Raw genomic sequence first — 14116 nt, 5'->3', positions numbered from 1 at the left:
TTATGTGCCTGTGGATTTTATTCTGAGAGTTTAAGAAGCCATGCCATTGAAGTGATCAGATTTCAGTTTTAGAAATTACTTTCTCCCTGCTGCAGGGTCTCTTGGGGCCTCCTACATTTTCCCCTAGGTTTTCTCTAGGTTCTCACCCTTTTCTCTAGCTCTGGGACATTCTGTCCCATTTCCCACCTTCACTGTCCTTGGGAGAGGGCCTTCCCCCCCATCCTGCACCCTCCTGCTGTGACAATAAGCCACTCTCTCTCACAGAATTGGGGGTGGGGTGCAGTTTATTAAATGCATCTGAGACAGTAGAATGCTGGTTTGGGGGACTGGCTTGTGGGGATCTGCTTCTGAAGGATTGTATAAGCACGTCTTATGTTGCTGAAGGGAGAGGTCTTGGGCATGATGTGGGGATAGGGTACTAGATTTGGGAACCTCGGGAGAGGCCCAGAGGAGCAGAGCTGGGCTGCCCTGCAAGGCTGTGCTCACCATCCTGCTCTCTCCCCAGCTCCCAAAATGGCGATGAAACTGGCACCTGGCCCAACAACCAATTCGACACAGAGATGCTGCAAGCCATGATCTTGGCCTCCGCCAGTGGTAAGTGGTGCCAATGTGTGTGGTAGGATGGGAGATCTGGGGTTCTAGGGTGCATCCCATAGCCACCATGCTCACGGACTGGGTATCAATGTATGTGATTTCTCCAAATCTTTCAGCTAGTCCAAGATTCCAGGACATAAAAGCCAGGTTAAGGAACAGCAGAGGGATTGGGGGTCCTGGGATGTGCAGAGGGGAGTGAACAAGGAAAGATCTATTGAGGAGATGTGGGAAGTAGTGATTACAGGTCTAGCTCTGGAAGGGGACAGCATAAGGTCCTAGCTCTGCCACTTACTATCCTTGTGATTTCGATCCATTTGCTCAATCTCTCTAAACCTCAGTTTCCTCAGCCAAAAAAATGGGGACAGTGACCCCAAAGGGTTGTTGTGAGGATTAAACAAAATGATACCATAAAGCATAGGGCACTGGGCCTGGCACATACAAGCAGTGAGAGTGGGTGTAGACATTCCCAGCAGAGAACAGTTATGCAAGACTCCTCTTTCTGCTGCTCCTACCTCCGGAGCAGGATATTGGTTTTCCCACAGGCTAACAAAGAGCCTCACATGTAATAGGGATTCAGCCAATGGTTGTTTCCCTGAAGAGTCACAAGAGGCCTGAGCAGGGAAGCAGAATAATATCATTAGTACTTAAGAGCACAGGTGTTGGAGACATGCCAATCTGGATTCAAATCCTGGTGCCACCACTTAGCTGTGAATCCTTAGGTAAGTTATTAAGGCCCTCCGGGCCTCAGTTTCACTTACTATGAAATGGGTATGATAGTAACAGCTCTCAGTGTGGTGTTGTGAGGGCCAAATATAAGGCCTTCAGCACAGGATTGGCAGAGAGTAAGGGCACAATACATAGTGCTAGATTAATTATTAATTTTATTGACCTATAATGGGAGTGGAAGGCAGAATTGGAATAATGACTATTAATAAAGACTAGTTTCTGGAGCAATAAATCCTGGGTTTATAGAGAGGCGGGCAGAGGATTAAGGCACTGGCCTTATATAGTGAAATGACAGCCCTGCCCTCCAGCATGTCTGGTGGGTAAAGAACCAGGTGAAATCACAGTAATCACTATAATCACTCTGGGCACATGTTAAACAAACTTTATGGGCCTTATGTCAATTAATCCTCTCAACAGCTCTGCAAGGCAGGTCTGATTATTTACATTTGACAGATGAGAGAACTGAAAAGTCACTTGCCCCAAGGCCTCCACTTTTGAGCTGCAGAGCTGCAATTCTAACCCAGCTCTACTCCCAAGTTCATGCCCTTTGTACTACAGTGACAATGTCTGCCTTTAGTACCAGTCTTGGTTTCCCTCTTAGCTAAATAGGTCTAAAGGCTGAACTCCTAATGCCTTGCATTTTTCTCCCAGATTAAGGTTCTCAGATAAAACACAGGAGGCCCAGTTAAATTTTAATTTCAGATAAACAATAAATACCGTTTTAGCATAAGTAGATCTCAAATATTGCATGAGACATACTATACTAAAAAATTACTTATTGTTTACCCGAAATTCAAATTTAACTGGGCACCCTGTATTCTTACTTGCTAAATCTGGCAAACCTATCCCAGATGTATGTGAGGTTAAGTGGGGCCAGGCCTGTGGTTGATGTAAGGACAGAGGAAGGGAGAGATGACAGGGGCAGAGCTGTCCTAGGTCTGGTGGGTCTGTGATTCGAGAGGCCAGATACTGACTATGAAAGAGGCAGGCAGCTGAGTCTGGGGAGATGCCAAGTCCGGCTCTTGAGGGAAGTAAACAGGTATATTTAGCTGTTGTGGCTTTGAGCCCTAAGGCCAAGGAAGCAGGTTTTTTAGCCTAAATCCAGATGTTAGAGACAGAAATGAAATCATTATTTATAGCCCAAAACCATCTAAGAAGTTCCCCCTGGAGCGGAGGTCATGCTCCCCTGTCAAGGCTCACCCCTCTGGCCCACACAGGGCCTGACCCCAGACTAAGCCTGGGCCCTGGGGAAGGGACCCTGAGGGTGGAGATGGTGGGGTCAGGCCCTGCTCTCACTTTCACACCCACATCCTAGCCCTGGAACCAGAGAGCCTCCTGGAGTCCAGCCCAGACAGGCTGCGGGGGTGGGCGGGGGGGTGGTAAGCAAGAGGGAGAGTAAGAGCAGACACTTGGGAGGATTTTTAAATAAACATTTGTGGGGAGGTGTGTGTTCAAGGAGGCTGCGGTTGGTTTGCAGCTCAACCAGCTCTGGTCTAGCTTAACCAGGCCTCCCTGGGCTAAACTGGAGTTGCTGCCTCAGCCCTGGCAGGGGTGGGTTGGGAGGACAGGGGGTGGGGGAACGTTATGGGGCTGGGGAGCTGGGTTTCCCTGAGGAGCAGCTGGCACAGGAGAGGAGGCAAGCATCAGCCCTACCTCCTCCAGGCCAGAAGATGCCCAGGTTCTTTCTTTCTGCTTTTCTAAATCTCTTTCTTCTTGGATTAAGAAAATCCTTAGCTTTGCCCAATGTGAACCTTGCAGAGAAGAGGGTATAGAGGGAGGGGCCATTTGAGAATTGATTCTAAAGAGGGTCAAAGCTGGCAATCCAGCTTCTTCCCCTCAGATTTAGATGGGGAAACTGAGGCCTGAGCAATGCAGGGCCTTGGCCAAGGTCACACAGCTCCTTAATGGCAGAGCTGAGCAGACAGAACTCTAGTGTCAGTCTCTTTCTATTACCCTTCGGATTTCCACATCTTCTCTTCCTCCTGGTCCAGCCCAACTTCATGGCCCCCCACAAAGGTAGGCAGGGGCTGGCTTTGTCATTTTCATCTACTTGGGGTGCTTTTCAGAGAGCTTGGGTGCATGGGGCGTGTGGGTGGGCCTGGCTTCTAGTCGCTCAGTCAAGCCCTTCCTGTTTCTGCCTCCCTTCTCCCTGTTTCTACACATTTCCTACTCATTCTCTTTTGTGTGCACGATGCAAATGCGGCTCTCTCTCTCTCTCTCTCTCTCTCTCTCTCTCTCTCTCTCTCTCTCTCTCTCCTCCCCTCCCCCCTTCCCTCCTTCCCTCCCTCCTGGTGCCTCTCTGTTCTCTCCTCTAGCCCCTAAATCACTCTGGAATCCTGGCTCTTTGAAGCCAGATCTGGGCCCCTTCCCCCACCGCTCCCATTCCCCGGCTGGAAGAGGCTGACTGCCCCGGGGAGGGGGCGGGGCGCTCGAGGACCCTGCTCCCTCCTTGAGTTAATTAGGGAAAACAGAGAAATGTCAGCTGCAGGAAAGAGCCAGAGGAGGGGCCAGCCTGGGGAAGCAGAGAAGGAAGTGGGCAGCTGCCCCCTCCCAGCCACTCTTCTTCCCCGCCCCCAGGAGGCCCTCAGCTCCAGGGATCTGGGACTTGAAATGGAGGCTGTAGAAACCTGAGCGCTGGCACGTGGAGGCGGGCCCAGGCGCATCTCGGCTCTCCCTTCTCTTATGCCCTTCCCCCTCTTCTGCCGGCTTTGAAAATATTTCCTGTCTCTCCATTTCTCAATCTCTGGTTGGTGTCCCAACATTACTCAGCCTCTCCAGCTTTAGTCACCCTCTCTACCCGCTCCCTGGTCTAGGGAGGGTGCAGAGGAGGCTGGGAGGGAAATGCTCAGGCCAGCCGACCGGGCTGGGCATTCCTGGGGCTTTAACTCTCTCACTGCCACAAGGATTTCAGGCCTCCAGCAGTGAGCCCTGAAGAGTCGAACTCCCTGTTCCCCCTCTCCCACCCCCACCCAGTCAGGGAGAGTGCAGGGTGGAAGTGATGACACGCTGGATGATGGTGCCTATGACGATGACCACAGTGATGAGGATGCAGCAGCAGCTAACATGTCCTGAGCACCTACCAAGTGCTGGGCACTGGATGAAGCACATCTTATTTAATCCTCACAAAAACCCTGTGAACTAGGTACTTCTGTGCTTCTCAACCTTTAGTGTGCATATATTTTGAGAGTCTGCATTTTAAACAAGGTCCCGGGTGATGCTGAGCTACGACCAGAATGTGGACTCCTTTGGGCCTCTTTCTGCATAGTGGGAAGTTGGGCTGGAGGTGCTCTCTGATGTCCCTAGTTCTGACACCCTGAGCCCATGTCTACACTGTACCTAAGATGTCTGGTCCCCAGGAACATCATCTCAGCTCCACAGAATGTAGTTCATCCATCTTCTCTCCATCTCCCTTCCCCTCAGAGTAGGGATAAGGTCCAAGCTGCTGCTGGTGGTGACTATACCCTCCAGCACGCACTTGGATATGTTTAGGCCTGAATCCCACTCTAACACACTGTCTGGTAAGGCCCTGGGCTAGTCTTTTGTCTTCTCTAAGCCTTGTAAAGTGGGGATAATACCACATAGCTCACTGGTTGATGTGTCGAGGTTAGAAGTGATCACGCGTGTGAAACATCTAGCAAAATGCCTGGCAGAGAATAGGCAGTCAAATGCTGTGAAGAAATGAATGCTTGGAAGAGCACCGCCCCCCCAGCCCCAATTAATAATGGAACTACTGGGTACCTGCTCTGTGCCAGGCACTGGTTGAAAAAGGACAGGAGTATGTACTACCATGGTCACTGCTCTCAGGAGCCCATGGCCTGGTTTGGAAGCCAGAGGCTACCTTGAGAAGGACTACGGCAAGGATTTGGGAGCCGGTGTCTCAGCCCTGAGAGTAACACTAGCTAACATGTTTTGAGCACTTACCATGTACCACGCATTGTTCTATGTTCTTTACATATATTTTCTTATTTAGCTTTCACCAAAACCAGAAGACATGGATACTATTATTATCCACATTTTGCAGATCAGAAAACTGAGATGGCATATGAAGGTTAAGTAGATTTGCCCAGGATCACAGTAAGAAAAAGAGCTAGGAATCAAATCTAGGCTTTCTTACTCCAGAGTCTCTCATCCTCTACTCTCAACTCCTTGTGGACAGAGACTGACTTAGTGACCACTGGATTCCCAGAACTTGTGGTCAGGGCCTAGGGTGCTTTGCAGGCATTCCTTAATGGTTTCTGGTATAAAAGAGTGACTGTTGAGGATCCTAAGTTTAGCCCCCATCTGTTATCTGCACTTTTTAAAAAAAAATTTTCTCCCACCTCTGCTTTATTTCCTTATTTTTAATTTTTTCATGGCTGACTGCTAGAGGGAACTGAACCCTTGACTTTGGTGTTACAAGGCTGCTCTCTAACCAACTGAACTAACCGGCTAGTCAGCCCCCGTCTAATCTTCCTTTGTCTCTGCAGAAGCTGCTGACGGGAGCTCCACCCTGGGAGGCGGTGCCGGCACCATGGGCTTGAGTGCCCGCTATGGACCCCAGTTCACTCTGCAGCATGTGCCCGACTATCGCCAGAATGTCTACATCCCTGGCAGTAATGCCACACTGACCAACGCAGCTGGCAAGCGGGATGGCAAAGCCCCAGCAAGTGGCAATGGCAATAAGAAGAAGTCTGGCAAGAAGGAGAAAAAGTAATGTGGAGGCCAAGCCTAGAGCCACAGGGCAGCCTCCCTCCCCAACCAGTCCAGCTTCTCCTTACCTGTACCTAGGCCTCAGAATTTCAGGGCTCACCCCCAGGATACTGGTAGGGGCCAAGGCCATGCCCCCCTTGGGAAACAGAAACAAGTGCCCAGTCAACACCCCCCCTGTCTGCCCCCAGGGGGTTGAATATGCAAAGGGAGTTCTGCTGGGAACCCCCGTCCAATCAATTGCTGTACCCATGGGGATAGTAGGGTCAGTGTAGACACCAAGAACCATTTGTCACACCCCCTTCAGTTACAGCTGAACTTCTTCATCTTCTAAATCAATCAGGCCCATCCATCCCCTGCCACCCTCTTCCCTATCCCACCCACTTCTTCAGTAGATCCTCTCTCTTTAGTAAGGTGGTTGGGGTGTCGAGGTACCTAAAAAGGTCATAGTTCTGAAGAGTTGGAAGGGCATCTTGACCTCTTGGCCTCTCCTTCAATTCTCAATCTTCCCCCAAAGCATGGTTTGGTGTCAGTCCCTTCACCTCCTTCCAGAGCCTGAGACCAATGCTCAAGTTTTGAGGGACATGGTCACCATTCCCATGCTACTGATGTTTGCTGGCTTTAGGGAGGGCATTTTGCTACCAAGCCTCTTCCCAACACCCTGGGGACCGGTCTTTTGTTTTGTTTTTTCATCGTTGGATGTTCTGATTGCATGCTGTGACTTACCTAACCCCTTCTCAAAAAGAGACTCCATTGCATGTTCCAGGACAGTATGGGGTAGTGAGATAAAGAAGGGAAGTGTATGTATGTGGATGGGGGAGATGACCAAAGCTTGACCTTCAGTTAACAGGGTCTTGCAGGAGGCTCTGTACGTCCCCGTGGTACTGACCAGATCCCCAAATTCCAGCCATAAACCAAGCACCAGGCTGGACCCTCCACCCTCCACATATAGGGCTCAGCCTAGGCAGCCAGCTTTGGGCTGAGCTACCAGGACCAATGGATTTAAACTGGCATTTCAGCCCAAGGAAGCTCTGAGTGGGTTTAGAACCAGGTCCCCCAGAGAGGTCAGAGGGGCTTCTGTGGGTGGTGGGTACTCCAGAGGTAACAGTGGTGGAAGGGTCAGTGGAGCCCCAGCAGGAGGGAGGGCCAGCTAGGCCATTCTTGGTCCCTGGGAACAGGGACCAGAGTGACAGAAAGTCTCAGCCCAGGATGAAGCTTCTTCACAGGGCTTCTGCACGCCTCAAGCTTTGGTCCTTCACCTTGCCAGGTGCCATTTCTTCTCTGTGAAGGCCACTGCCCAGGCCCCCAGTGCGCCCCCTAGTGGCAAGAGCCTGGTTAAAGTCCCCCAGTGCCTCCTTGTGCATAGAACTTCCATTGCTCTTCCCTAGCTGCCCCCGGGCTCCCGTTCATCCAGCGGGGCTTCGAGAGAACCCCACCCCAGTCCCTACAGTAGTGTAGAGCCCCCTCCCTCTTACGGCCGGTGTAGAATAGCCAATAGTGTAGTGCGGTGTGCTTTTACGTGATGGCGAGTGGGCAGCGGGCGGCGGGCTCCGCGCAGCCCTCTGTCCTTGAATCTGCCTGCGGCGGCCCGTGCTGTGTTTTGTGCTGTGTCCATGCGCTGCGGCGACCCCCTCCCCCGTACTGACTCCTATAAGCGCTTCTCCGCGTAGTCACGTAGCTCCCACCCCCTTCCTGTGTCTCACGCAAGTTTTATACTCTAATATTTATATGGCTTTTTTTCTTCAAAATAAATAAACGAAAAGGTTTCTTCTGAAAGGCTGAATGTTTCTGTGTTAAGAGATGGAGGCTCCTGGCATGTGTGAATGAAGTGATGAGCTGAGAAGTGTATTGCTGGAAGAAGAGAGGGCTCGGGAGACGATTATTGTTTGGGTCATTGCGCGTCTAGATGTTTCTGAATGGCCTGTGTGTGTTGCTGCCGCCTGTGAGTGTGACTCCAATATGGCTGTGTATGTTTGCAATACCGCTGTGCCTATGTAACATGTGCGATTGACAGTAACTGGGTGTGCTTGTGGATCAGTATACCATTGTGTGTAATCGGCTTGCGGGTCTGTTGTGGGGGTGGGGAGTTTTGAGTGCGGCGTTAGTGTGCAATTGAATGTGTGCACTTGTATGCTTGCAGCTGTCTCTGTCATGGTTCTAAGCGCCTGTCTCCAGGCAGAAGAGGAGCCCCCGGCACGGGCGGGGACGGGCTCGCGCTGGGGAGGAGGCGGACGACTTTTCCTTAGTTCCCGCCCTTTCCCCACTAAAATTGCCTCCCCCCCAGCACTCTGGAGGGCTTCGCTGGAGGAGCGGGGACTGTCTTTTGCTCGTCCCCTCTCACCCGCTCTGCCTAAGGGTTTGGGGAACACCGCGGGAGTGGGAGGGAATGCGGAAGGTGATTCTCGGAGGGCCGAGTCTGTAGCTTGTCTCAGTTTCCCCATCTGGAATTCGCCTTTCCGCTCACCTCCCCCGCAGCGAAGACTGGAGGGCTCGCCCCTTTCTTGCGGGAGTCAAGGGGACTGAAAGGGTGTTCGGGAAGTGGGATTGTCCGCAGACCCAGCTCGCCCTCCCCCCTTCCTCTCTCGGTGCTTTTCCATTCACTCGCCTGCTCCCCCATCTCCCCTCCCCCTCCGCCTGCCTCCTCGAAGCACTGTGGGATTCCGAGGTTGCTGCAGCTAGAAAACTGCAGGAAATACCGCGGGGGGAGGACTGGGAGGGGTTGAAGGACAGACATAAACATACAAACCCACTGGGGTTATCAGCGGAGTCAGCGAGGGTATGCCCAATCGCAGGGCTGGGGGAGGCTGTCTCCGGGCTTCCTCAGCGCGGAGGCTCTCAGAGCCGGGTCACCACCCGTTCTGCCAGCTCCTTGTCTGTTGTCATGGAAACCAAACCCTCCAACTAAGCATCTGGGGGCGACTTTCTTGCGTGGGAGGAAGGGTGGTGTGTGCGGTTGCTGCGATGGAAGCAGGGTTTTGTTTCTCAGAGCCAGGCTGCGGAGGGGCGGGGCGCCGGGCGCCTGGGTTCTATTCCAGGCAGCAGACTGGCAGAGAGCGCCTGAGCAGTTGCGGTTGGTCCCCTACTTGCTATGTGTGCCTATAAAGCTGAGCCAGAAACGCGTGGCCTCTGGGGTAGAGCGAGGGAGGAGGCAGGCAGCCCACCCCCACACCTCTGGCCACACTGGGGAGGCAGCTGCTCAGGCTCCAGGGCTATTTAAAGTGTTTTTACTTCTAGTTTCAGTCCTGTTCACAGGGGTTTGTGGTCCTCTCCAGGGTCCCTCTCTGTCTATCCTGGGTCTGTTCATTGCTTGTAAGGTTTCTCTGTGAGGGTCACTAGCTCAGACCAGTATGGCTCTGAGTGGCAACTCATCTGGAGCATGATCTCGGGTTTCTGACCTTTGCCGGGCAGGTTCAGGTTTCCATCCCAGTGTATACCCCTTTAGTCTGGAAGGTGGCCACCAAAAAAGCAGTGGCAATGGGAAAAGGGGAGTTAGATGCTTCCCTCAGCAAAAGGCACAGGCACTGCCAGGAAACTGTGTGACACCTGGGGGATGTGGAGAGTTAGAAGTGAGTTCACGAAAAGAGCTCCAAGCCAAGAGGCAGCAATGTGGAAGAGCTGGGGACCTGAACTATCCACCTTCTCCTTTATGGAGGGTAAATGGCCCTGAGGGTGGCTTCTAGCAGGGAAGAAGCCACCATGTATTAATCATCTCTAACCCTGTGCCCAAGCAAAGGTCTGGCACCTTTAGCTTTTCGGCAATGATTTGTCAGGTCAGCCAAGGGTTTGACACAGGGAAAGAGTAGAGGAGCCTTGACTAGAGTGAAAAGAAAAGAGCTCAGAAATTCACAAAGAAGGCTGTAATGCAGTCCTGTTTCAATGCTTTATTAACAGTTGGAAACAAACCCAACAAATGGAGGTGATGACATCCCAAAAGCCCAAGAGGCAAGGGAAATAGGTTTGCATTTTGTCTCCACTGCTTTTTTTTTTTTTTTTTTTTAAATGCATCTTAGCAAAAGTAGATTTAAAAAGAAAGGGTCAAAGCCCCAGATGTCAGCAGGGAGAAGGTGACCAAGGGGAGCAACAGGCCCCCTGCACCATAGTCTTCCTGGGAATAGCTCAGAGGAACCGCCATTGCCCCTTCATACACGGGCTCTAGCAACCAACCCCTCCTTCCTGACTGCATGGCCTCCCTGTATTTGCCTTCAAGTCTCCTAAGCTCCCCTCTTGCTCTAACAACTATCATTCTGGACCAAGCCCTAACAGTGCCATTCTCTCTCCCTGGGGAAAAAGGTTTGCTTTTTTTTCCCCCTTTTTTTTTTTTTTTTTTTTTTTATTAAATGCATCTTAGCAAAAGTAGATTTAAAAAGAAAGGGTCAAAGCCCCAGATGTCAGCAGGGAGAAGGTGACCAAGGGGAGCAACAGGCCCCCTGCACCATAGTCTTCCTGGGAATAGCTCAGAGGAACCGCCATTGCCCCTTCATACACAGGCTCTAGCAACCAACCCCTCCTTCCTGACTGCATGGCCTCCCTGTATTTGCCTTCAAGTCTCCTAAGCTCCCCTCTTGCTCTAACAACTATCATTCTGGACCAAGCCCTAACAGTGCCATTCTCTCTCCCTAGCTGGGGGTGGGAAGCTAAAAGGGGCACAAGGAGAGCAAAAGGGTCACCCTGAGCCAGAGAATCTGAGTTTCCTGTGGATGGGGCCACCAAACAGTTTGGTCTGCCCACTGTTCAGAAGGGGGGGGGGTAAAGGTGTGGGGTGCTCCCTGTGCCCAGTTCCCCAGAGGGTCCATTTAAGCATTTGTACATTTGGCTTGATAAATTTATTAAACTCATAAAAACTCGGTGGTCTCAGAGCTCCCACTATTCTTAGGCCTGGCCCAGCTCAACCAGAGAAGAGATTCTTCCTGCCCCAGAATTGATGCTGGGAGAGAGAATCTGTCTTGGCCTCAAAGATATAAAAGGCTTGATGGCTGAGGTGAAGGTCCAGGGGCATGTTCATGATTGAGGCCTGTGGGGAGAAACTCCAGGAACTCTGGAACCTGCCATCAAAGCCTCTTACATTATGGAGGAGAAAGGGGGAAGGAAAAATTATTTTTCTTTAAAAAAATTTTGTTTTCATACAAAAATAGATCCATTTGCAAAACAATTTCTCAGCCAGGAGGCTCCACCTCCCAGTTCCTTGGAGACAAAGGGTGAGGTGTTGGGATGGTCACAATACAGCTCATACTGCAGATGAGATGCACCAACGCTCTGGGGGAGGCATGAGGAGGGACCTTAGCTCAGTAGCCTGGGTGCTGGTGCAGAGGGTCCAGAAAGGCAAGGGACATAAAGCAAGGCAGCAGGCTAGGGGTTGTTCCCACACTGTTGCTATGCTCTGCCTGCCTGCCCACAGGCTCTGGCCTGGGCCACAGCAGAACAGATAAAGTGGTTCAAATCCTTTTTGTTTTGGGAGGCCTTGCTAGGAAAGTGGGGTAAGGGTGGGATTTGCTCCCCACTTCCTCAGAAAGCAGTTCCCAATGCCACACCACTAGTAATAAATAACAATAGCCAGGAGAGGAAAGAGAAGAGCAGAGGTAACAGCAAAGAAAAGAGGGATCTATCAAGCCCAAAGTTTCGCAAGCCCCATGCTGTTCTCAGAGCCAGAGAAACCACAAAAGAAAAGCACAAATCCAGCAAGACTGACCTACAGGAAAGCCCACTAGGAAGTCAGGGGCTGAGCAAGCAGGTTGGGCCTCATCTGAGATGAGGTCCTCTGAGTAATAGAGAGGAGACAGGGTTAAGGCAGCAAACATGGACCCTGCTTTGGTAATACAACAGCCAGGGCTGGCTGGGTTGGGCTCAGGCCTCCCCCATACTGCCCTTTCCTTCTGGCCTCCAGGCAGCTGAAGCTGTATGTGATGTTCAGAGAGCAGTAGGCCATAAAGAAAGACAGAGTCAGGGTGGTGGGAGTGGCCATCCCAAAGGAATATCCATCCCCCCTTGACCCTCAGGCACACGCTGCAGGGCAGGACAGTCTGGGGCCTCTTTTAGGAGCTGCTGCGGCCACAGGATACAGCTTAGCTTGCGCGGCCAACCAACTCCTTGGCTTCCTCAAGGATTGTGGGGACTCCCTCACTCAGCCTGGACGCCTTGGCAGGAACAGGAGTCATGGCATCATCCTTGGTCAGCTCCGAAGCCAGCACAGATGTGACTGCACACCCGGCCTTCCTGTTGGCTGCAAGAGAAGACATGAGAGATCCCATCCTAGTTCTAATCTCTTCCAAACTCTACAGCAGACATTCAGCCAGAAGCCATGCAAATATGGCTGCCTTGTCTGGTTCAGAGAGGTCCTTACTTTGAAGAAGGAGGGACAGAGGTCCAACAGGTGGACTGTAACTTTGGATAGCAAAGAGAGTGTGGGGCAATAAGAGAGCAAGCCTTGTCCTTGCCTTCTCTGTGTGAAAATAGTACAAAGGTTTGATTGCAGCTAGACAAAACTGGGTTAAGTGTTGGCTACATTACTTAAAAAGAGATCAAGTATTCAAAGTCTATTTTCTCATCACAGCGTTGCTGGAATTAAATAGGCTAAAGCTTAGTATATAACATTAGTTTTGTTTTCTTGGCAGTTCCCAGGAAGCTCCTAGGCCAAAATACTTCTCAGTCAGCCCCAGGAGGGTTGTCCCTAGCAGAAGGTAGCCTTCAACAGACTGCTAGAAGGACTCCTGCAAAGAGGAGGAGCAGCCAGTCTCTGGCATCCCATACAACTCCTACAACCAATGCCCACATGCCTAGCTCTGTCCCACCTCTTCAAGGGTAGCAGTTGTGACAGAAATGCCAAGGGCCCTACAAGGTGTGTAGAGTGTGGGTGAGGGGCAGGTGTGGGAAATAAAAGGTATGTCAGGGAAGGCGGAACTAGGATCAAAGATGGCCAGGAGGAAACCCCTATGAAGAAACCTCAGCCCATTTGGCTAAGGGATTGTGAAGTTCCAGTTGTCATCCCAAATAGAAAGAGAAAAACCAATCGATCCACAAGCTTCTGTTCTAACTGCTGGGATCCATCCCCAAGACTCTCATTTTCATTTATGGAATCCAGACTTATGGCCCTAGTATCTTCAACAGGAAGGCAGCTCCTTGGGACCATGCCCGTCTCATGAAGTTTGCCTCTTCCTATGCCCTAGAAGCAGGACAGAGAGATTGCATGTACAGAAAGAGCTGCCTAAGGTGAAAGAAGCCAGACACAAAAGGCCAAATACCTTATGATGCCATTTCTATGAAATGCCTACAGAATAGGCAAACCCATAGAAAGTAGATTAGTGGTTGCCAGAGGCCAGGGTAGGGAAGAATCACAAGTGACTGCTAATGGGTATGGGGTTTCTTTTGGGGATGATGAAAATGTTCTAGAATTAGATGGTGGTGGTTGCACCATCTCGTGAATATACTAAAACTCTTGAATTGGACACTTTAAAACAATGAATTTTAGGTATGTGAAATTATAACTCAATTACAAACAAAAACAAAGACCTAATGGGGACCCGGGAAAGCTGCAGTGTAGAAAGTAGTGCCTAAGCTTTAAAGAAGCAGGACCAGGTGAAAGAGCCTAGCATTCCTAAATGAGAACTGCAGGCCTAGGGCAGCTGTAGGACATGAGCAGGAAGGAAGAAGAGTCCAGAGGAGGCAGTGAACAAAGTGTTTCCTTTGGACCAGCAAAAAGCTTTAGGTAGGCAGAAGCCAAACGGGATCAGAGAGCCCAAGTCTTCACCAGGGCTGTCAGTCTCCCTGTAAAGCCATGACCCAGAGCCAGTTTTCACACCAGCAGAGGCTAGCCACAGGTCAGGCACGGAGCATACTGCATGCCCACAGGTTACCAATTTATAGGTTTCTTCTGCCTCCTCACAGGCGGTACAAGGGGTTGTCTACCAAAAGGAGAAAGAATAGTGAAGACTCTGACTGACAGCTACAATGGCTTATGTGGTTACACATCAGACGTGTAAGACCTAGACTCTGGGGATTTCACCGAACTACTCACTGGATATGAACAAATACTACTGCCTCAGTGACTAACAGGTGAGGAAAACGAGCCCACTTGACAGTTTACATGTACATGCTTCTCCTATCTACCTTAGTGTCT

The 14116-nt window shown here is 50.9% G+C and overlaps 2 protein-coding genes across 2 annotated transcripts in view; one reads left to right on the top strand and one right to left on the bottom strand.

The window, feature by feature from the left end:
• LOC103587911 (protocadherin gamma-A12) overlaps positions 1-7782 on the top strand; it is a 70840-nt gene extending 63058 nt beyond the window's left edge. Inside the window, exons 5-6 of the mRNA XM_008569473.1 lie at positions 506-594; positions 5787-7782. Of these exons, the coding sequence (XP_008567695.1) occupies positions 506-594; positions 5787-6013 (316 nt within the window). The 3' untranslated portion in view covers positions 6014-7782. The remainder of the gene's footprint in view (positions 1-505; positions 595-5786) is intronic.
• Positions 7783-10309: 2527 nt separating this feature from the next.
• Positions 10310-14116, bottom strand: part of DIAPH1 (diaphanous-related formin 1) — a 98340-nt gene continuing 94533 nt past the window's right edge. The window contains exon 28 of the mRNA XM_008569460.1: positions 10310-12223. Coding sequence (XP_008567682.1) covers positions 12066-12223 — 158 coding nt within the window. The 3' untranslated portion in view covers positions 10310-12065. The remainder of the gene's footprint in view (positions 12224-14116) is intronic.

The sequence above is a fragment of the Galeopterus variegatus genome, unplaced genomic scaffold (assembly GCF_000696425.1).
Source record: "Galeopterus variegatus unplaced genomic scaffold, G_variegatus-3.0.2 Scaffold502, whole genome shotgun sequence".
In the NCBI taxonomy this organism is placed as follows: domain Eukaryota; kingdom Metazoa; phylum Chordata; class Mammalia; order Dermoptera; family Cynocephalidae; genus Galeopterus; species Galeopterus variegatus.
Note: the sequence above shows the minus strand (reverse complement) of the source record. Positions and strands in the feature narration are given on the sequence as shown.